Raw genomic sequence first — 21,517 nt, 5'->3', positions numbered from 1 at the left:
GCACTGAACAGGGGAGCTGATTCCCTGAAAATCACCAGGCGGAAGGAGGCAAAGACCTATTAACAAGTCATTTTTCGTGGTCATTCCCACCCTGTAAATTAAGGATGAAGCTTGCTGCTCAGGAAGAAGGCACGGGAAATTCTCACTGCTCTCCTTCCATCTCAATTACACTAAAAGCATGGCTTCTAACAGAAGGGAAAAAAAAAACACTGAAGGGAAAAGCACAGAAGAACATACTGATCTACTGTCTTTCTTTCGTTTCCTATACAAACCAGGTTTTAAAATTAAAAAACCACTAAGTCACACCCAAATAGATACAGCTGAAATACAAGGGGTTTCTGAAATTGCCTGTGCTGCAGTCAGTTAACCATTTAACGTGGGCTGGTTTGTGCTGGGATCCTCAGCTGGTCACCTGCAGCAGCAGCAGGAAAAGATTCAGTGAGCTCTGTCACTGCCCACTCCTGCAGTGATCCTGCAGCAAGGACTCATTGAACATGAAGTTTACTAGAGCAAAACGCAGAGCATCTTCCCGGACTTCAGAAAGGCCATAAAGCACTTCGGGGAAGTGATTGCAAGAAGGATTTGATTGCCATGTCTCTGTTGGAAACACACTACTGCAGAGCCACACACAAGCTTACTCTAACCAGAAAAGTCACCCCACCTTTCCATGACCCCTTGCATTTTCTGACTCTTCCCCTCTGAGAGACAGACAAAAGATCTGTGTTACGAAAATGTCCCACCAGAGAACCTTTGAGTGGCTGGTGGAGAGCTAAGAAATCATGAGAACCCCGATAACGGTGGGCCTAGGAAGTCTGGAAGCACTCCTGAACAGTTGGATGCCTCTATCAAAAAATCCATCTGGTTTCTGATCTTGCCCATCACACCTAAAATGCTGAAATAAGTGATATGAAACCAGTCCACTTTATTGCTTCTGTCTCAGCTGATTTCCAGATGAGGAGAGGAGTCTCATGGAAAAGCCAGGAAAAAAAACACAACAGCATTGAGAACCCAGCTGAGTGACCAAGAGAGCCCATTAAGCCTCAGCAAAACCAGCCGCAATGCACAGTAATTGGTCCCCCTCAAAGCTTTTCTCTGTGCACTGAAATTGACTAAGAGAAGGAGGAAGGGCAGACACAAGACGAGGTGGTCACCCTTCCCTCCATCTCTCTTTGCTCTGTGGCAGGTGCAAAGGATGGCCTCACCTGCAGGATGCTGAGGAAACCTACTGGCTGCTGAAAAGCATGGGCTTGGTCCTCAGGAGTGCCACCAGCTCAAGCTGTAAGGCTCTCAAGAAGGCTTCCTCACCAGCCCACTGACTGCACCATTGCCTTGTTGGTGGCAGAACTACACACAACATTGACCCAAGGTCCTACAAAAATGGTTTGGGGCTGAGAGCAAGAATATTTCTCATTCCATCACCCACCACCCAGACAACATCACAATTTGCAGCAACACAGCAACCACTGGAACTTGCATGAATGAAGCACCAGATGCCTCTGGTGACAAGGAACTGGACAAAAGATTCCACTCCATGGCTGGAGGCATCCAGGAGATTCCTCCAGTGCAGTCGGTGCCAGCCACCTCTGAGCTTGGGGCCCATTTTATGGCTCAGCCCCAAGAGTAATAGGAGCTCCTGCCAAGCTGTTTTTTGATCTTTCCACGAAACGGCTGCATTCCTGCCCTGTTAAATCACGTGCCTGGACTTCTGCTGCCTACCGGGGCTCATCGCCAGGGCTCAGGCAGCTTTGATACAAGCCCCGGCCCCCAGACAACTCATTGCCGTGCTGCTTCGGTGAGTGGATGCTGCATCTAGTCAACACCCATGGAATTAGGCAATACAGCCAGGCTAAGCTGCTTTGCACCTGGTTGACGTTACTTCTCAGATTTTGGGAAAAAGAATTCTAAAGTTAGGTTCATGCTTCAGGGCATCTAGCATTTGTACACCAAGGAGAGTACAAAGTCAGTCCTGCACTGCTTCAGGCAATGTAAAATGATTATAAAATGCCACTGTACTTCCAGCTCCAGTATCTTTGCTTGCAGAAGGGAAATGCTTGCATCAGAGCAGAAGAGCATGCTCCATGCAGTACATTTAGCTGCAACAAGCCGAGCTACAGCATGCAACAAAGTACCAGAACACTGCACCCAGCTGGAAATACCCAAGCCCGTCCATCTGGAGAGCCTGGGGCCAGGCTGTGGTGGCTGTGCCCTCTGCAGAGGTGCCTTTCTACACTTACATACCCACTCTTCCGCAGAGATGAAAGAGATTTTTTACACTCCACAGTAGCATGGTAACCCACTCCAGGTTTCTAAGACAGGGGTTAGCATCTTGTTGAAATGGCAGATTTCTGGCACAAGCTGAAATATCTGTTAGCATAGCAGCAGATGACACTGGAGGTAGGGGTGTCGGCAGTGATCCGGCCGCGTCAGCAGAGCCCCTCAGCCCTCTCCGCCCCAGCAGCCCTCCTTTCACCACAGCTGGATGCCCAGCCCACTCACATGCTGATCTCAAAAAACGGGAGAGCTACCTTTAGCTTTTCATAAAGAAAAAATAAAGCCAGCTGCACGGGCTCCGCAGCGTTGCCCTAAGAACAGACCCAGGGGCTGCCAGCTCCCAGCCCTGGGGGGGCGGCCCTGGAGGGGGCTCTCAGGACAAAGCCTTTCCGGAGAAGCAGGGACCTGTTTTCAAAATTCAAGCAATTCAGTCCCAGCTTGTATGCAAAGGTTTAGATTTGTGACACGCGCACACACCCCGCAGAAAGTAGCTCACGGAATTGTTAGCGATATTTAAGGTGGTTAAAGAAAATCAGAACAAACAAAAGTAAACTGTTGGAAGAGGAGAAAAATAAAATAACATATATATATATATATATATATAGGTTCACTCACCAAAGTCGGACTGCAAGTCCTTTTTCAGCCCACAGAGCATGCCTGCTGTCGCCTAGGAAGTCATCCAGCGCCCCGCAGCCGCCGCTCCCCGCCGCCCCCCGGCCCGGGAACGAAAGGAATTAAAAGAAAGAAACCGTCCTGGCCGCTCCAGTTTGCAGGCACCCAAAGCCGCTGCGATCCTTTAGAAAGAAACGTCTTTAGTGGGGCTCCCCGGTCCTATCGATAGGAAGATGAAGGCGGTGGAGCTAGAAACCCCGGCTCGGAGCGACCGGCCGGCGAGGCTCCAGTTGGAGAGGAGGCGACTGAGAGGGACGGGGGGCGGCAGGGGGGCGGCAGGAGGGCGGCAGGAGGGCGACCCCTTCACGGCTCCTCACGACCCCTCACAGCCCCTCAAGGCCGGCGACCCCTCACGGTCCCTCACGGCCCCTCACGCCCGTGGCGGGGACGGCCCCCGGGGGAGCTGCCGGCCCGCCTCTGTCCTTCATGGGGATTTCAGGCAGCGGGAGAAGAAGAGCACAAGGGGGAAATCAGACGAAATGCAGGCAGCCGGTGTTGGGGGGGGCAACGCTGGGAGCCCCCGGGCTGCGGCAGCGGGGCTGAGCGCAAGGAGAGGCTGCGGCTGCCGCGCTGCCTGACACACTTTCCCCCACCCCCTCTCGGCAAGTGCTGGCAGAGCCTCCAGCACCTCTCAAGGCAATGTCAGGCTGCTGTCGGTGCCTGAGCTGCCTCCCCAAGCTGCAGCCTTGTGGCCTGCCTACAGCGGTTTAACTCTTTCTTAGGAATGGACACCGGCCAAAGGCACTCAAGGCCGCTGCTGGGGCTGGGGTCCGGGTGGCAGCGTGGTGAGACACGGGCCTGGCGCACCGGGTGCGATGCTTCATGCTTCACCCCAAGCAGTTCTTCTCCACCTGGTCCTGCACCGAGGCGGAGATAGGGAGCTGGACCAGAAAGAAATTGCTGCAGTAAGCCAGTGCCTGCTGCTTTTGCTGCTGAAATTAAAAGTGAAGCAGGATGACCTGTGCTGACCTACAGGCCCTGTTCAGGCGTGCTGTGAGATATAACGCCCTGTGTACTGACCAGCCCACGCCTCATGTCTAAAAGGCAGCTTTCACCGTAGTTGCTGGATCCCCTTGAGAACAAGTATCATCTACAGTGGCAGGAGTATATCCACAAATGGTGAAAAGGGAGCAAAGCTTGGGCTTTGTGAAGAGCCCATGCAAAGCTCAGCATGGGCTGAGGCACGGTGGCACAAAAGCTATCTACGGTTTTGTAGGAGGGTCCGGTTGTGTTTGGGACTGCTATGATGTTAGGTTAAAGTTGTCAAAGAGCTTACAAGTTTTGAGGAAAGCTCACGGACAGGCAGCAAGGTGAAGTCTTGTTTCCTTAGGAAACAAAATCGGGATAACTCAACAGGACCTGAACACATCCAGCAGAAAGTTTTGCAGACCTGGGAACACTAACTAACTCTGGATGGCCCACGTGGAGGAGGGTAACTGGGTGCCAGCCTAATACCAGAGTTGTTACTTGTATTGAAATGCAGCAACATCTTTATTTTGGACCAAACTCAGCTGTTTCATGCACAGACAACTTATACAAAAGCAATAAAATTACTAAGTAAGAAAAACCTACTTACAAAAGAGATATTTTGGTCCATAATTTGTTTTTAAGAAGTTGTTCAGTCTGACAATAGACTTAATTAGTAATTGAGCTGAAATTTGTAATTAGAAATCTTTTCACACAGCTATTAATGCTTTTGCTGCAAAGAAATCTCATCTTAAAGGAAAAAAAGAATCTCCAGTTGCACCACAAATACAAGAAGCTGCTGCTAATTTGGGAGCCGCACATTGCTTGGCATGCGATGAAATGGATGTCTCCAATAGGATGTTTTAAAGAAAAGCTAAAAACAATCATTTATGTTCATGCCACCAAAAAGACCTTCCCAGAATATCTGCTGCATTGAGAAAGGGCACGAGAGGACAGGGCTACTACACAGTTGAAGCTGCTTGGTTTCGTGGGTGAGAACTGGACGGAGCTGCCCCACTCCTCTGCTGCCAAGGGAGGATGAAGAAGCGTTTTGGCACTTCAGACCCAGAACTGCTTGTGGCATTTGCTGAGCTGGCTGGCAAGAGCACAGCCTGCCAGAGGCCTGGAGAGGGGAGGATAAAGATGTTTTACTCTATGGTTTCTGGCCAAAACCCATCAACATGATGCTTGCTTCATGTTTCAGGTGGCAGTATATTAAAACCAGTTGAAGTGAATAGCTTGAGTCTCTCATGGGAGGGAAAAGGGCACACCGTACAGACTGACAAAATTAGGCAGCCAGAAAAGACACATTATAACATCAAAATATATAGGTGTCATAAAAGAGTGTGAGGCATCAACCTAAATCATGGCTTGACAAACCTGAGTAACCATAAGTAGAGCTTTGACTTTTCATGAACAGTCTGTACATTCTCCTCTACCTCTTGTGTGCCCTGAACTAGCAGCTACCTAAAAATGCTCTTGCAATATCATCTACTAAACAAGACTCACCTAAAAATGATGGTTATTTACCCACACGCTGTGCCCACTGGAAATAGTGGATTTGGGGGGGGGTAGAGGGGTGTTAAAATAATAATAATTAAAAACACACACACAAAACTTTCTACAGGGGGAAAAACAAACTCAATTCTGTTTTCTTGGCATCTCCTGCTCTCCTATAAGCTGCCTAGGAGTAAACAGGACACAGGGAATGCTTTCTCAGGCTCCTCTCCAGTATAAAAAGTGGAACTGGAGCAAAGAATGGGCTGCAGACAGTTCACGGCTGGAACAGCTTCCAGGTGGTCCCTCCTGGAAATGTCCATCTGCACAGGCTCTTGAGGGGAACCTGCAACTAAAGAAGCAGTATCAGCCAATAAGCCATCAGCCTACAGAAGAGGGCAATTATTCTTAGTAACGGGCTGACCTTTGAGCAAAATGCGTTTGTTCTAAGGAAGGAATAGCTACCTTTCCACATTACGCACACGCACCAGCACCTGGTTTATCATTTCTTGTACCTGACGCATAGTGCACTGCTCTTGGACTTAATATCTTTCCCCAGCGCAAACTTTCAAATCCTCGCAAAACCTCAGTGCGAGTGAAGCTGCAAATCTCACATGGTCTAAATTGGTTGGGATGACATTTGCAAAACACGCTTTTATGCAAACAAGACAGAGAGGACAGCAGAGGAAAGATCACAGGCTATTCAGAATATTAATTATTTAGTCTGCTGCTCAATGGATATTTGTTCCTGCGACTTAAACCATTACTTATTTAATCACTTCCAAAAGCATCTTTGTCAGAAGTCACAGGACTGTGGAACACTACAGCGAGATCCCGAAATGGATCATTTAGCACTGAGCCCAGGAGAACACGGAGAGGATCTTACATCACACCACATTAGGAATTCTCAGGAGACTCTCTGAAGACGGCTGAATGAACATAATGAACAGTCAGCCACAGAAAAACGAGGAGGAAAAACACCCAACCACGCGCACTTACGGCACACAGAGAAATGCTGAAGTTCTAACCACATGTAAAAATCACATTAATAGCAACAGAAATTGTTTTGGGTTAGGGAAGGTTCAGAAAAGACTGATGCAGAGGCTTTCTATTTCTTGTAAATTCAGATCTTAAATTGAGATTCTTGCATTGCCATCTCCTTCTCCCCAGCTACTTCTTCCATTTAGGAATACATCCCTGCACATCAGGGGGCTGCCTGAGGCTGCACACCCCCCTGCCTGCTCATCTCCCCCTCAAGGCTTTTTTCTGGCACAGCAGACCCAGTGCTCCCAGATGGTGTTCCAGGAAAGCTGTTTTTTACTGGGAACTCCAACCCAGCTCTGCACAAAACCAGGAGGTCTGGGGAGCCTACACCCTTCCTTGACTGAATTGGAGTTACAGCTGACGTGGAAGAGGAGTAGGAGGGACAAAAGGAAAGCTCATTACTCTCTTGGTGGAAGAGGTTTCACAGATGATTACCCAACTATCCACTGGCCCCACACTTGCTCCATATCATCCTCTCCAATTTTCCTTAGCTATGCTAGACAACTGCATGCCAGCCTGAGGCTTGCAGCAGGGCTTTGGTCTAAGCAGATGCCTTGTTTTTAGCACACAGACCCAAAATGCAACACACTTATTTACATATTTTTATGGGAAGGGGAGAATGGAGTTAAAAAAAAAATCTTTAAAGAAATCTCCTATTTAAACCATTTAATAATGAAACCAGAGGAAGAACTCTTTGATTATTCTTTCCTTTAAGTGCAAATTCCACCAGCCAGTCCTAAACATTAACTTATTATAGGTAATGAACACCGCAAGATAAATATACCCATCCGATAGGCAATTAGAGCTCTCGCTGCATGTACACACAGAGCACCAAGACGGAGAATGTTGCTAAAGGTACTCCCAAGGCCCTCATCCATCTCGCCCACCTCTAGAGCGCACTAAAACCGTCACCACACATTTTTCTGCTTAACCATTTCAGGAGACATCTGCATCTGTCATTGCCTGGCTGCACTGAGGGGAACTGGGGGAGAAGCTGGTGGTGAGTGCAGGATGCCTCCCGGAGCTCTGTAATGGGAAGAAGGAAGTGCTGTAGTGACCTTTCCAATTGACACTGCCAGTTTGGTGTTCCCCAATTACGAATCTTGCCTGTACACCAGCATCTGTAACCGGACTGAAACGCGTGTTAAAGCAGCACGCTTCTAGGTCAGGAAGTTCCAAAACGTAATTACTGGGTTTTCCAGTCTTAAAAACTGAAACTCTGCCCAATGACCAATGTCCCCAGGCAACCTCAGCAGATTTCCCTCCCTCCTAAGAGAGCAGGGGAATATTTCCTTCCATACTCCATGTAGATGCAAGTCCAGGCACTTGAATTTTTACTTGGTAAAATTACGAAGTGTTTTCTTAGGGGAAAACATCCCAGTCCTCAGTGAGTCTGTGCCTGGACTGATCATCTACCTCCAAATCAGTCTGTTCTTCTCCATTCGACCCCCAACATGAAGTATAACCTGCAATGGCTCAGCCCTTTCCTTTTGCAAGTATCCACAAGAAAACTGACTTACCTAGAAGATTTTTAGCCTAAAAGGAGGAGAGAAAACGTCTTGAGTTAATGGGAGTCAAGAGCCCTTGCCAGAACCACACCCCCACCAAGGCATGGCCTCACACCACCCAAAGCATTTTCCAGCCTTGTGGGTTTAGCCTTAACGGCTAAGCTCTCTCCTCTTGGCAATTCCTCCTTACCCCCTCCTTTAGCTAACACTTCAGTTGGTGAGCTGAAGTTGTACAAGCAGGTCCAAAACCCAGTAAAAGAAGCTCAGACTTGTAATGCTCAGGCTGGGTGGGGAGCAGGCAGTGCTCTGAGCTCTGGGGAGCGACCGCATTTAAGGGTCCTTCACGTAAAGCCTTACTTCTTGTTTGGCAAAAGTGCTTCTTCTTTCCCCCACTTCTTTCTCCTTTAGCACTGTATATATGCCATGCAATCTTCTTCTTACATCACCGAGCATTAGAGGAAATCCCACCATTTACCCCAACCTGTGGATTTCTGGATTTGGGTAATCAGAATAGGAACACTTCAGGGCTGGAGACTTCAGTGCTGCTAAGAGAAACAGTGGAAGACAAATAGGCTGGAGCAAAGTGCAAGATCCCCTATTCCTCAGCCAGCCCTAATGATGCCAAAGAGCTCGTTCAGGGACCTTGTTAGCAGAGGTCTGCCCAACAAAAGCGAATCTCAGCTTTCTGACATTTTTTAAGCCAAATGGAGATCAGCTGGAGAACACACAGCGGTAAGCAATGCAGCAGGAGGGTAACGATCAATCGGCAGCCACCAGCAAGGTGGGATTTTATGACCTGGCAGGGCTGCGGTGCTCCAAAAGCAGCACTGCTCTGGAAGCTGCACGCACAGCATCTGGAACTGGGTCTATCACTTTCCCCCAGCCAGAGCATCTCTCTCCACTTCTGTGGCTGTCCTGTACAGTAAAAGCACTTTTGCTGGGCAAAACACACACGTCCATATAGGAATGGTCCTAATTAGCTTTACTATTCTTGTGCTTTTTTTTTTTCCTTCCAAATCTTTCATAGCAATGTAGCTAGCAAATATAAAACAGCCTTGGGACACAAGTCAAATCCTCTTGAGCACACACTGAACCAGCTCAGCAGAGAACTGGGCGTGAATGGAGGAACCACACAGAAAGAGAGACCTAAAGCACTGTCATGTTGCAGAAGGAAACCAAAATGCTTAGCAGCTCCCACCTTCTGAGCTAGTAGTGATCAATGCTCCAGCATCATAGCAAGCTGTTTACAGCTACAAATCCAGAGGGAAAATAAGTGTCAAAGTTCTTCAGTGATGGGACTGGTTCTCAATTTTAAGGCCATTAAAACCATTCCAATTTGCAGTGAGTGCACAGTAGCTGCACTTGGCATCTCAGTATTAGCACCAGCGCTCACCTGGCAGGGCCTGTTCACGACTGCTCCTCTAAGGCAGAAATGCCGCTTCTTTTTCATATTTGGGTAATATTGCCAAAAATGAGAATAACAGCAGGCCTGTATTAGCAGCAGCCAGCATCCACCTTCCTTCCTCAGCCCAGTCAGGCAGTTTAGATTAAAAAAGCTCCATCACACAGACAATACTCATTAGAAGGAGAGGGGAAACATATCCCACGATGGACTTCTGTTCTCCCCTGTCCTCACTCCTCCCCAAAAACAGGACGCCAAGTCTTCTGTCCTTCCAGTAGCAGTAATATGGGCCCCGGCACATCTCACCCCAAAGAAGAGATGCAGCACTATAGCCTAGTGCGGCCTGAAGGACAGGTCTTAACATTTAGTCATATCCAGCTCCACTCCTCTCTTGAGGGAAGGAAAACTTCTGCATCTTCCCTTAAGAGATTTATCTTGGCATCCATATTTTCAGACAACACTGCCAACGCAGATGGAAAAATAAGCAAGTGGGTCATCAGTCTTCGCAGTTGTCACCCGCTTTCTTTTCAATGAGTAGCAGTGTAACAATGCATTAACAATAAATGAAATGCCATGTTAACACTAATTTGCATAGTATGGAGACACAGTATTTTGCTTCCCCTATTCTCCTTCCAAACTCTCCTGACCTGCATATGAATCAAGATGAAATTTAATTGCTGGGGCATTCAGCAGAATCACTGAATTCCTGCTTAATGAGGCTTCATTTGTACTCTGTAGCATCAGATACCTTCTCTCCAAGGTGCTGTGTTAACTAGTTCAGATGTAAAATATTTTTCAAGGCACATTTTCATATTCATTTTGACAGTCAAAGAAACAGCAGGAAAAGCATCAACTGCAAAAAGACGATGTTAGTATCAATAGCAAGATAAGGCTAGCAACATCCCAAGAGCACCAAGCCATATTCCTTACACACACACACAGAAAAACTACTAATGGCTTTCATATCTGCTGCTATGCACCACCTTACAGTATCTACGCTGAGCAACTCTTCTAGAAAAGACAAGGCAAATCTAGGTGGGACGTGGCCAAGGTCTGCCTGGGAGCCAGCCAACAACCAGGAACAATACCAACCATTTTGGTGACTCACAAAAAGCGCAGCCCACATCGCACCCAGAAGCCAGAGCCTCCGGGTGGCTCTGCATTCAGACAGCTCATTGAGCTTACCTCATTCAAAAGTCCTTGGCCATGGTCAGAGGGCTCATTTCCTCGTCAGGTGCCTCAGCCTACGTAGCTGAACGGTCGCCTGAAAAAACAGCTTTCTTCTCTTTTTTTTGTTGCTTCTGTGTAGCACAGATACCAGCAGCAGCGCAGGCAGGGCTGCCTTGCAGTTGCTCATAGGGACCAAAGCTTCGAGCCCCCTGAATTGCAGCCGACCACATTTCCTTGCAGTAGGATGGGAAGCAGAACTGTGCACACAGTGCAACCGGGGTACCTGGCGTACTGCAGGCACCCGAGCTGGCCTCGCATGGGGTGTGCAGCACAGCCCAGGCTGAGCCATGCTTAGTGCTGTGCTCCTGCGTTAGCTGCAAACACGGGGAGAGCAATGACTGTGAGCAAAGATGACCCAAAAGTCCCTGCAGTGATGTGCAGCATCCCAACACAACCTGGTGAAAGCAGGCCTGGTTCCCTTGGGGCCGCAGGAAGGCTCCCGGCTCCAGCCAGGTGCCCCAGCAGCGATGCGGCTTGCAGCAGACGCCTTTGGACAGAGTCGATGAGCGGCATGTTTTGGGGCGAGGCACATCCATCTGCTGGTTTGGCTCCAGCACCAGCTTGTGAAGTTTTACCTCCCAAGCTGGGACAAAGCGAAGCCACACACAGCTGCAGGTAACCCCCAAGTGCTGGGACCAGTTATATATAATGAGGTATTTTGGCTTTGGAGCACGTGGAGCTCCCTGAGGGACTGCAAATTGTTTATTATTGCAGGCCTGCGAGATGGGATCGGCCTCCCTCCTCCCACCCAGACTCCACAGGAACAGTTACAGCACGTTGGTACCAGGAGGTAAAGGTTTATCCTTTTTCTTACAAGTTACAGAAACCTATAAAAGTACTGCTTACAGCTCACCATCAGCATAGGTCCGAGCAACAACAGTGGATTTGTGCTGGTTGCAACAGGCAGAAGAGGGACCACAAAGTCAGTCTGCCATTTGCATCATAAGGGGAAAGACTGGGGAACAGGGTATGGCGCAAGTCAGCCCTAATTATCCCAGGGTAGCTAATTATAAAGGATGTAAATTGACAGAAATAAAACCACATGGTCAATAATAGTATTTTTTAAAAGCTGGAAATTTTAGCCCATTATCTTTCCGGCTGAAAAGCTTTAATTGAAAATGGCTAATCTTTCAGTGGGTTCAGGAAGGGTTTACAAGCTAATTGCTCTCTTTTCTTTAGGATTAACACTGCGTTCTGTGAATAGGGGTGGAGGGCAGCAGATGTGCAGCCTTTACTCCCTTTAATCCAAATGCCCCCACTGCCACAGATGCTCCCAACGCTGCGCAGTGGCATAATGGAATCGCTTTCTCGCACATAAAGTGGTTGTTCTGAAATGAAATTACAGCCATCTATTAGGAAGGGAACAATAAATTTCCTCCACCACACATCCCCATCGCGAAAGACAGAGCATTAGCCTATAAAATCCCTGATGGAAGTAAATCTTGCGGGAGAGAGGGCGGCTAACAGATGAATTTACCATTCTCCTTTCGTAACTGGTGGCTGGTGTCATTTGGACGTAGGCAGAAAAGACATTATATGGCAGAAATCGGTGCGTGCTTCCACAGACTTCTGGGTGGCCGGGGCCTGGCTGCTGCTCCCTAGGCATGGAGATTTACGTCAGCTGGGGGGGAGAACAACTGCCTTCCATTGAAGCTGAGGGAGAGAGAAATTACTTTTGTTTTGTTGACCACAATGGCAGCTACAACCTACTGCTCCCACAGGCTGCAAGCAAAGTTGCTTGGTGACCTGAACTCCCTGGGGTAGGTGGGATTTGAGTTACGTGAGAAAAAGGGATTGTGTGATCTCTGGGAGAAATGCACAGGAGGAAGGAGGGAGAGGAGGACCCCTAATGGCGAAGGTAGAGTGACCCCTAATTCTCAGAAAGAGTAGGGAAGGAAAAATGGATTCAAAGACATCTGAAAATGAATTAAATCAGGTTGTGGCCATTCAGCTCCTGTTCATATAGGGCAAGGAGGACTGAGCTCCCTTGTGTGAAACCTGCACCCACCCTGCACAGAAAATGAGGCACACAATGCCTCCCTGGAAGATCCCAACTCCCCGTCCAAAAGGGATAACACCCCTGTCAGCAAAGCATTTTTCCTTTTCCCGTTATCAGATGGCAGGAAAGCCGCACCGTGCCTCCCAGCAGCGTGCCAGCCTGCCCCACCCCGACTGCGCCTCCGAAAAGCAATGGAGCACCTGGGGCCAAAAGCAACGGGGAGAAGGATGAAGCACCTGGTGTTTGAATTGGAAGGAAAGTAAAGCTGATGTCTTGCAACACAAAAGCTCAGCAGCACTGTCCAGAACCGGAGCAGCACCTTCCAGGAAGGCGCTACAGGAGGGACCCATCCCCACTGAGCCGAGTTGTCTCACAAACAGGAGAGCATCACCTGGGCTTCCTCTAGGATGGCCAGGAAAGACATCTCTCCCTAGAGAACAACTCATCTCAGCTCCCTTGAATAAAGTTCCTAAGTTCAGCAATCTGTAAACTAGGGAGGAGATTCGTCTCTTGAGAGAACAGCAAATATGGCTCATTAATTGCTTCCCCTGTTCCTCCTCCTCCTCCTAAAACCTAGAATTTCCTGCTGACTCACCATCAAAGGGAACACCCCAAAACCCAGCAAGAAAGCCCTGCAAACACCACCCATACAACAGCGTATCAGTCAAACCCACGACAGCAGAAGACACAAGAGCTGGTGGGACAGATACCAGACACAGAAACATCAAAAGCTCAATAGCTTTAAAAATGCAATGTATATACAGTTCTGCTGAATATACACCTTTTCAAACCCTTACCTGGAACAGTCACTAAGCTGCTGTCCTAAATCCAGTCTTTTATTAGCTGGAGAAATTGAATATTTAGTATTCAAACAAAGACGAACTGTTGCCAGTCAAAGCACGATACTGCATTCAGCAGTGATCTCTATCTGTCATGCAGAATATTTCTCAACTGCAGGAGGAAACCTCTCCAGCAAGCAGACAGCACACACGCAGATGATGGACACATGACAGTATCAAAATCTAGATCAATGCTGAGATAGCAAAGGCCTGGGTTAGGAGGAGGCATTTGCAAAACTCCATTAACCCAGTGACCCAGTTTAAGCCGAAGATGCCTCCTCGTTTGTACCTTTTGATGACACACGAGAAGAGGCAGCAAGCGCGCACTCCGCTACCTCGACAGCTGTTTGCACGCTGAAACACAGCAGTCACCTGTGGCAGCAAGGCATAAAAGTTAGCTGTTTATTCATTACTGCCATAAGGTTCAGAGTAATATTTAGAGTGGGGCTGTTCCCTCGATATGTTATTTCCCTGTGCTTTCCTGGACATTGTTTCTGCTGCTCGAGGGAACTGCTGCAGAAGTTCATGCTCCAGAGCTGCACCTCCTGCTCCAGCGGCGCGGTTCTGCGCCAGGGCCACTGGCAACAACGCCGAGAGCCCCCGCTGCAGCCCTTATTACTCTGCAGAGACAAACACCAGAACCCAGGCCAGAATCAACACTCTATGAATTACTGCCAAGAGGCTACATTTTGAAGCTGTACGCTTGGCAAAAAAGAAGGTTTGACTGCCCCCTTTTTTTTTTCTTTGGAAAAAAAAAGGAGGCATGGAGAGAAAATTATTTTCCAAGAGCTTTCGGAAGAGCTCTGAAGATGTAGTTTTGCTATCTCCCACCTTATACTAGCTGACATCCCTAACACACAGTAATAACCAGACCCGCTGCAGAACAGGAACTAGCATTACAAGTTTAAAAGAGCTCCCTAGAAAGTTTTTTGTAACTGAAATATTCTCTCCAATTACTTACAGAATGGTAATTTAAGAATATTTATTCTCTAAAATATATTGCTCTGTAAAGCCCTTTCACTCAGCTATTAATTCGTTGCTAAGAAGCAGCGCAGGGCTTAATAGGACGTGGAGGTTTGGGTGAAAATTATGGGCTTGCTCTCTCCATAGCTGTGAATTGATGCGTGTACATTGAAGGGCAGGGGGAGACAACAAGAAAGTAGGCTCGAGCGAAATGATCAGACAGAGCAGTAAGGCTTACAGGTGCTCTGAACCAACAAGAAGCCCCTGAGGTTGGTGAAGGGGACATTAGTGCCTCCTTGGAAGATTTCAGGTGCACCCCGGCAGTAACCACACACCCCGGAGAGCATCATGTGGGAGGCAGGCAGCAGGCCGGGCATAACTGGATAACAATTACCTGGATTTTCTGTGATTTTCAGGGGTAATTAAGAATTGGACTCCTTTAGAAACAGCATTTGTCTGAAGCCCGCAGGCTTGTTTTTTTAGGCAGCGGTTGTGCCATTGCAAGGGATATTTGTGATCTGAATCGCAGCCATGTTAAATACACTACTAAATACACAAAGCGTAACATAGCCTCCGTTATCCCTGGAACAACTCGTTCCGCATGTGAAGTTCTTTGGCCAAGGGAAAAGGGGACTGAAGGAGGAGGAGGAGGGTGCAAGTGCTCTTCACAAGTCACTCCTGCTGCTGCCGCCCCAGTCCTCTCCCAAGGGCTCTCTCACCTCTCCCAGTGTTTCTGTGAAAGACCCCACACTGACAAAGGCCAAAATCCTCCCCTTGCTCCTGAGGCCTCTGACAACACAAGTATTTGGTGGGACCCCAAGGGCCGGGAAGGCTGGTGGGTGCCCAGGGGCCGGTCTGCTGCCCGTGGCCCCTATGGCAGGACGGACAGATGGACGGACAGACGGTTTGGCCGGGACTCACCTCTCTACAGAGGGCAACCCAAACATGCCAGCCGCCCTCGCTCCGTGGAAGAAGGCATTTGGCAGGATTTGACAGTTGAGTGAGAGAGCATAATTCCAGATGAAACAGGCCAGATTGGAGGATTTCTGCATAATTAGGAGCATAATGCTGTATAAGAGCCTCCTAAATACCTGCAGTTAACAGAGGGCAGCGTGCTCAGAGGAAGCCCATCTCTCATCATAAGGGACTAAAGCTGGCACTAAGTGGATGCAGATCTTCATTTTCCTTAATACCCGAGCAGCCCAACGGCAGTGCTAGACACAAGTCCTTCCCAGGACGTGCCAAGCCCTCAGCAGATCTCCTCGACCAGATGCCCTGGCTCGGAGGCATCCAATGTTCCCAGAGCAGCACCGCAGCTGTGCACGGACCCAGGCTCTGGGCAAGTTTCTATAGAAACAGGATGCAGATATAATTTAGGTGTTTACATGGCACAGCTGACTTCCTCAGCCATGCTTAAGCCACTGAGGCCAAGGAAAAGAGCCTGTAAAAATAAGGTGTGATTTCCTGCTGCTCGTCCTTGCTCCTCTACAAGGAGAAAACAATCCCCTTCCCTAGCAGGAACCCCAGGACAGGGGTCTAGCAGAAAACCCTAGTAGAAACCCCAGGGCCTGTGACTTTCTCAAGCCCTTCCCTCCACTGAGACGATATTGCCACCCATTCACTGTCACGGCTTCCCTCAGCACCCCTTTGCCTTCCTGAAAAAAAGAAAAAAAAGGATTCCCTAAGGGCTAAACTTTGGCTTTTTGCAGATGAGGAGTTTCACGTTGTCTGGTTTTGAAGCAGCAAAAGTTTCAAAGCCAGTTGCAGATGACAGCTCCTAAGGGACAGTGCCACCAAACTTTCCTGCCCCCTCCCTGGAAACGCTTGCTGGAAGGCAGCTGAAACTTTAAACGGAACAAAATAAAAAATGTTGAAAGGGGTGGGCAAGGAAGGGAAAGCATAGGGATCAAGGAGACAGCAGATTAATAGCCTGGCATTTATGGCAGTTTAATAATAGAGCTGTCAAAATAGGAGAGATTTACTAATTGCAGAGTCATTTGCTATGGATTCCCATCAAGCTGCCATTTAAATCGCTGTGTGGTTTTAAGATGCCTTTCGAAACAGGGGGAGTGGGGAGAAGAGACAACACCCACAGTACTTATGCAGCTAAATTTAGGAAAGTATTGTGCTCTCGTGCAGATGAACAAGCAGACGAGGACAGCAAGGAGGGAGCCAGAGTTACCGCGAGCCCAGAGGAGCCGGAGGCAGGTGCGGGCCTGTGCCTGAGCCGCCTCACACAGTGAGCGGGGCTCACATCTGGAAACACGGCTCTGACCTCGAGCCAGGCCCTGGAAGCAGTGCATATTCAACCAGTGACCTGCTGGTACTTCCAGTCCCTCCCCAGGCTATAGCTCGGGTGTGTCTTCTTGCAGAATCAGTCAGCACCAGCTTTAGGAGCAAAGAGTCATGTTAAAACACTAATCTGAGAGTCCTGATCTCTGGGGGTTGCAGCAGGGAGAGCTGAGCGGGTCCTTCTTCTAGCTGAGTTCAAAGTGAGCTGGAAGCTTGTCATTCGTATTTTCTCAGCACGCGAACCACGCATTATACAGCGCCTCAACCCGGCTTTGCAGCAGGAGCCTGGTGAGGGCACGAGGCAGGGAAGGAGCGCCCTGCGTGCCACCTCCACCCCGCAGCTCCTCCCCGTCATGTCCCCAGGGCCACCGGTGCCAGCCCAGCAGGGACTCACAGAGCTCCTGGACCCACGGCACTGGGGCTGTAGGAGAAGCGCACAGGGTGAGAAAGGTTTCTAACTAAATCCTTCAGGGACAGCTGGTACCCAGTGGAAATGCCTCATTCCAGATCAATCTGATGTTCCTCAGCCTTGACTAGAGAAGAAGAGGGGACAACTATCCATTGCACCACGGCTCTTGCTCCTGCAGAAGAGGCGGTAGCCTCTTCTGCAGGCACTTCTTCTGCACCGAGGTGCTGCAAGGGCTGCAGGGCACCCGCGGGGCAGCACGCAGGAGGCAGGGGAGATGTGCCACCTGGAGCCAGCCCAGCGCTGCCATCCCACCTAGCCAGCAGCCCCAGGGGAGGCCGTGCCTTCTGCATCATGTACGTTCTTACAGCTCAGCTGAGACGCTGGTGAAAAGGCCGTTTTAATCCTCTTTTTCATTAGGGAACAGGGAAGTTAGGTCAGGGCTTTGCCTTTGCAGATGATCAACAATTAGCAGCCCACACGAGTGCACAGTTGGGGCTTTCTAGGCATTGCAATTCCGCTGTCATTTAATAACCAGCAGTGACTCAGAGGCTGCTCGCCTCCCACATGCTGTGGCCCAGAACTCTGGATCTTTTTCATCCCTTTTCAATCCAGTGGTACAGAAGATAAGAATCTATTAAATGAGGCTGCTTTAGCAGTGCATCTGCAGCCAATCTGACACACCAAGAGCATGATTTGGTCAGGTATTACGTTTGCGGCTGTTCCCAAGGCTGTTGTTCAAATGCACTTGCGAAGAGGATGCTGTATGTGGGACCCTTCCCATATCAGCGCTGAGGACAGGAGACAACACCAGGTCCCACCCAGCCTCAGCACCTTACTCTTGCTACAACTGCTTTTAAGTGGTTTTGGTCTACCAGGAACACATTTAGATATAGACGAGATGTGTTACATGGCATTTTCTTCTCAGAGGCACAATCAATCCCCGCTTTTAGTGGGGTAAGATAGCTGAAGCATAACTGATTGCATTTTAGGGGATGTTCTACCACGAGCATGCTTAAATAGGATTCAGGTGTACTGAACATACACTACAAGATGAGTCTTCACTGAGGCAAATGTTGTGCTAGGGACAAGTTCAGGTCTAAGCAACTTCAGAAGAATGACTTTGCATCTTAGACGAGGCTCCTCAGTCATGTTAAGCCAAGCCAAGTCTGCCAATATGTATGTTCCCTATTCATTCCCATCAAGATGAAGGTAATGTTTACCCCCAGCTCCCTTGATAACCAAATACCTCCCAAGAGAAGTGTCTATTTCTCTTGGCAAGACACAGAAGGAAAAGGATTCCTTGGTCACCTCATACATGGTACCTTGGGAAATCTCTCTTCAGAGACCACCAGAAGAAGTGAGCACCATTTGTTGTTGCTTCTGCACAGCATCCTGAGGAGCTACCCCAGTGTCCAGGGCTTGGGATCCTTCTCATACTGCTCCGGCTTGGAGTCCACAGCCAGTGTCCCCACCACCCGTCCCTCCTGCATTGCCAAAAGCCTCGCTGCCGCCCACCAGTGATGGAGAAGACTGCCTGCTTGTTTCAGCAAGCACACATCGTCACCCCTGGCCCTGGCTGGCACTGCTGGGAGCTGGCTCTGCTCCAGGAGCTATTGAGGCAGGTGTGCATGCCTGTGCTAGCACGTCCTACCCTGAGCACCGTCTTTGTGTGGTACCAGATACCACCTCTGCACAGATTACAAAGCCCAAGGAGTTAGTCACCCTGTCAACAAACCCAAAACCAAACACAACTAACCAGAAATAAGCTTTTTTTGCCTGGGAAAATGCTGGGCTGAGGTAGGGCCGGAAGAGGATTAAAGCAGCGCTTGAATTAAGCAAGTGAGAGGGTGAGGGTGAGTTAGGGGAAACCCGTTTCAAAGCAACTCCTAAGACTGATAGGAGAGGTATGGGGGAAATACAGAGGCTGACAAGAAAAATATAGAAAATGGCTGCACTCAGAGATGCACAGTCTGGGAGGCTCTGGCAGTTTACTTTTACTCTGTTGTTTGGTTTTGGCCTGGATTCTCTCCCCTGACCCCTTTGTCTTACCCTCCTTGGATACAGAAGAAGCCTGTCCTGCCTGTGCCCCGAGCTGGTGGCCTTGGCTCCTCTGCCTGCTGCCCTTCACCATGCAGGGGACGGCTCTGTCTGCCCTTGAAGGCAAAGCAGAAATAGCCTCAGGCTATTTCAGATTTTTTATTTCAAATTATTTCATCACTCTGAAGAACTGGCTTCAACACCTAGGCCACGTTTGCAGCTTGGGTACCCAGCTCTGGGTTCGTCTCCAGCCCAGGAGTTGAGCAGCCATGTCTTGGGGACCTCAGTGCCTCATGTGTGGCCACCCACATGTATAAGCAGGTCTTGATCTGCTGGAATTAGAGTAGGAGTCTGTGCCATGCCAGGACACTCTGCAGGGAGCCAGAGCACCTCAGAGGGAGGCAAGAAGCCCATCACTCAGCAAGGAGTACTTCCAAAAAGCACCTGCACTGTGTTACACTTCAGCATCCAGACAGGTTCCCAGAGGCAGTGGCTGAACTCACCCAGGTAACTGCTTTCCCCTGGAATTGAAAGAGATGATACGAGACTGTCTGCTCCCATTATCTAAACCTAGTATTTGTTTAAAAGCCTCAAACCGTATCTCTGCATTACCTGGAAGCACCAGGAGCAACCATCAGCAGAAGACCAGGAGGCAGTCTCCCACCATGATCCCTCTGGCTCCTTCCATGCAATTCGACGATGGATACTTACAAAACATGCCAGTACCAGCAGCCTGCTGAGCATCTGCTAGGAAGACGTGTTCATTAGCAGTGACATCTCCACTATTTTAAATCCAAACAGGACCTGTGATCTGCATTTATGCCATTTACCATGTTTAGAGCAGACACTGCTTGAGAAGCCTACCTCCATGCATCATTATCAGCACTGCTCGAGCCACCGTTCAGCTGCTAATTAGAACTGAAACCACCAATTGATTGCTAACATCAATATTAATACGAAGCCGTTATTAATGCCACGGTGAGATGCCCGCAAGTGCAGCACAGGTGCAGCCGACCTTTCAAAGCAACTGGAGAAGGGTCCCAAGCCACGTTCTGGCCTTATTTATATATTCCCCCAGGTAACAGTGGTGCTGAAGGCCAGGCTGAGGGCTGGAAGCAGCCCGGGCACTGCCACATCTCGGACTGCCCCCAGCACCAGGGGACAGGACGGCTCCTGCTGCCCCTCGGTGGTCTATGGGCTGGAGGAGCTCAGGAGCCATGAGCCAGCTCTGCTCTCTTACAGCCTGGCTTCAGACCTCTCCCCGCTCCGTATCCATCAGAAGGGAGCGGGGCTTTTCTCCCAAACGGTCCCAGCCTTTAGCAGATGTGATAAGCACCATTTATTTATTGAGCCCTCATTTCATCACCTATAAAATCCCATTTTCCCTTCCCTAAAGGGAGCAGCAGTTGTTTCAGAGACTGCCAGACCAGGACCTTAACGCACGGCAATTCTCCTGAGGCAGCAGGGCACAGAGCTCTGCTCTCCTGCAAGCTGGGCTTTGCCTGCAGTGCGTGGAGCTCCACCAGGGAGCAGCATGTACTTGCGATTGAGGGCTCTACAGCTCCTTTTAAAATGGCTAACGCAGGGCTGGGGGAGGAGAAGAGGGATGGAGAGGGATGCAGATTTAATATTTTCCTTCTCTCACACACACGGGGTCACAGCACCACCCTGCGAGACAGAGGGCGCTGCTGCAGCGCCCAGCAGATTGTTTCTTGTCCCTATGGGCTGACCTACAGAGCAAATAGCTGCTGGGCGATTCGAAACACAGACAGGAAACCCAGGGAGAATCAGGCTTCTGAGATGACTTCAGCCTGGTTGCACCGAGCTCTCCAAGAGTCTCAAGGCAGTTATTTAAGCCAGGAGGGCCTGGCTTGCCCATCACAATAATTGGTTCCTATTCCCAATGGGTCCAACACGAGCACAGGATAGCCCTTATCTTCCTTCTCAGCCTTTTGACAGGAACGGAGATCCTGCTTTGACATTTGTCCTTGCTGCTCCCCTCGTGCAAAGTCAGGGAGTCACAAAATTCATATCCTAACTTAAGTCTTATAAAGCCTAAATCAAGAAAAAAAATGCTATACGTCAGACCCTGAAGTCAGGCCTTTTGGAAGACACAGAGCAGCCTGGAAAGGGATGGGGAAAGGGCTAAGACAGTTTGCACAAGAGCTTCCTGCACCATGTTATTGGTGATATTGGGATTAGGATTACACTGCAATACTTGCAGCTGAGCCTCACACCCAGGCCTGCCTGGCCAAATGCCCACTAGATCTCTATGCGTTCATTTTCTGGTGATGGACACACAAAACGCCCTCATGCAGTGGCAGCAGAAAAGCTTTACAGCTGGTTGGGACCACAGCAGAAAGCATCGCGGTGGGCTTGTGCATGTGG

At 49.3% G+C, this 21,517-nt stretch overlaps 1 protein-coding gene across 1 annotated transcript in view; it reads right to left on the bottom strand.

Moving 5' to 3' along the window:
* Positions 1-3,012, bottom strand: part of GRIP2 (glutamate receptor interacting protein 2) — a 77,904-nt gene extending 74,892 nt beyond the window's left edge. Inside the window, exon 1 of the mRNA XM_035546630.1 lies at positions 2,887-3,012. Coding sequence (XP_035402523.1) covers positions 2,887-2,926 — 40 coding nt within the window. The 5' untranslated portion in view covers positions 2,927-3,012. The remainder of the gene's footprint in view (positions 1-2,886) is intronic.
* Between the last annotated feature and the right edge of the window lie 18,505 nt (positions 3,013-21,517).

Source organism: Cygnus atratus, chromosome 10 (genome assembly GCF_013377495.2).
Source record: "Cygnus atratus isolate AKBS03 ecotype Queensland, Australia chromosome 10, CAtr_DNAZoo_HiC_assembly, whole genome shotgun sequence".
NCBI classification, from domain to species: domain Eukaryota; kingdom Metazoa; phylum Chordata; class Aves; order Anseriformes; family Anatidae; genus Cygnus; species Cygnus atratus.
This window is presented reverse-complemented; position numbering and strand designations above follow the sequence as displayed.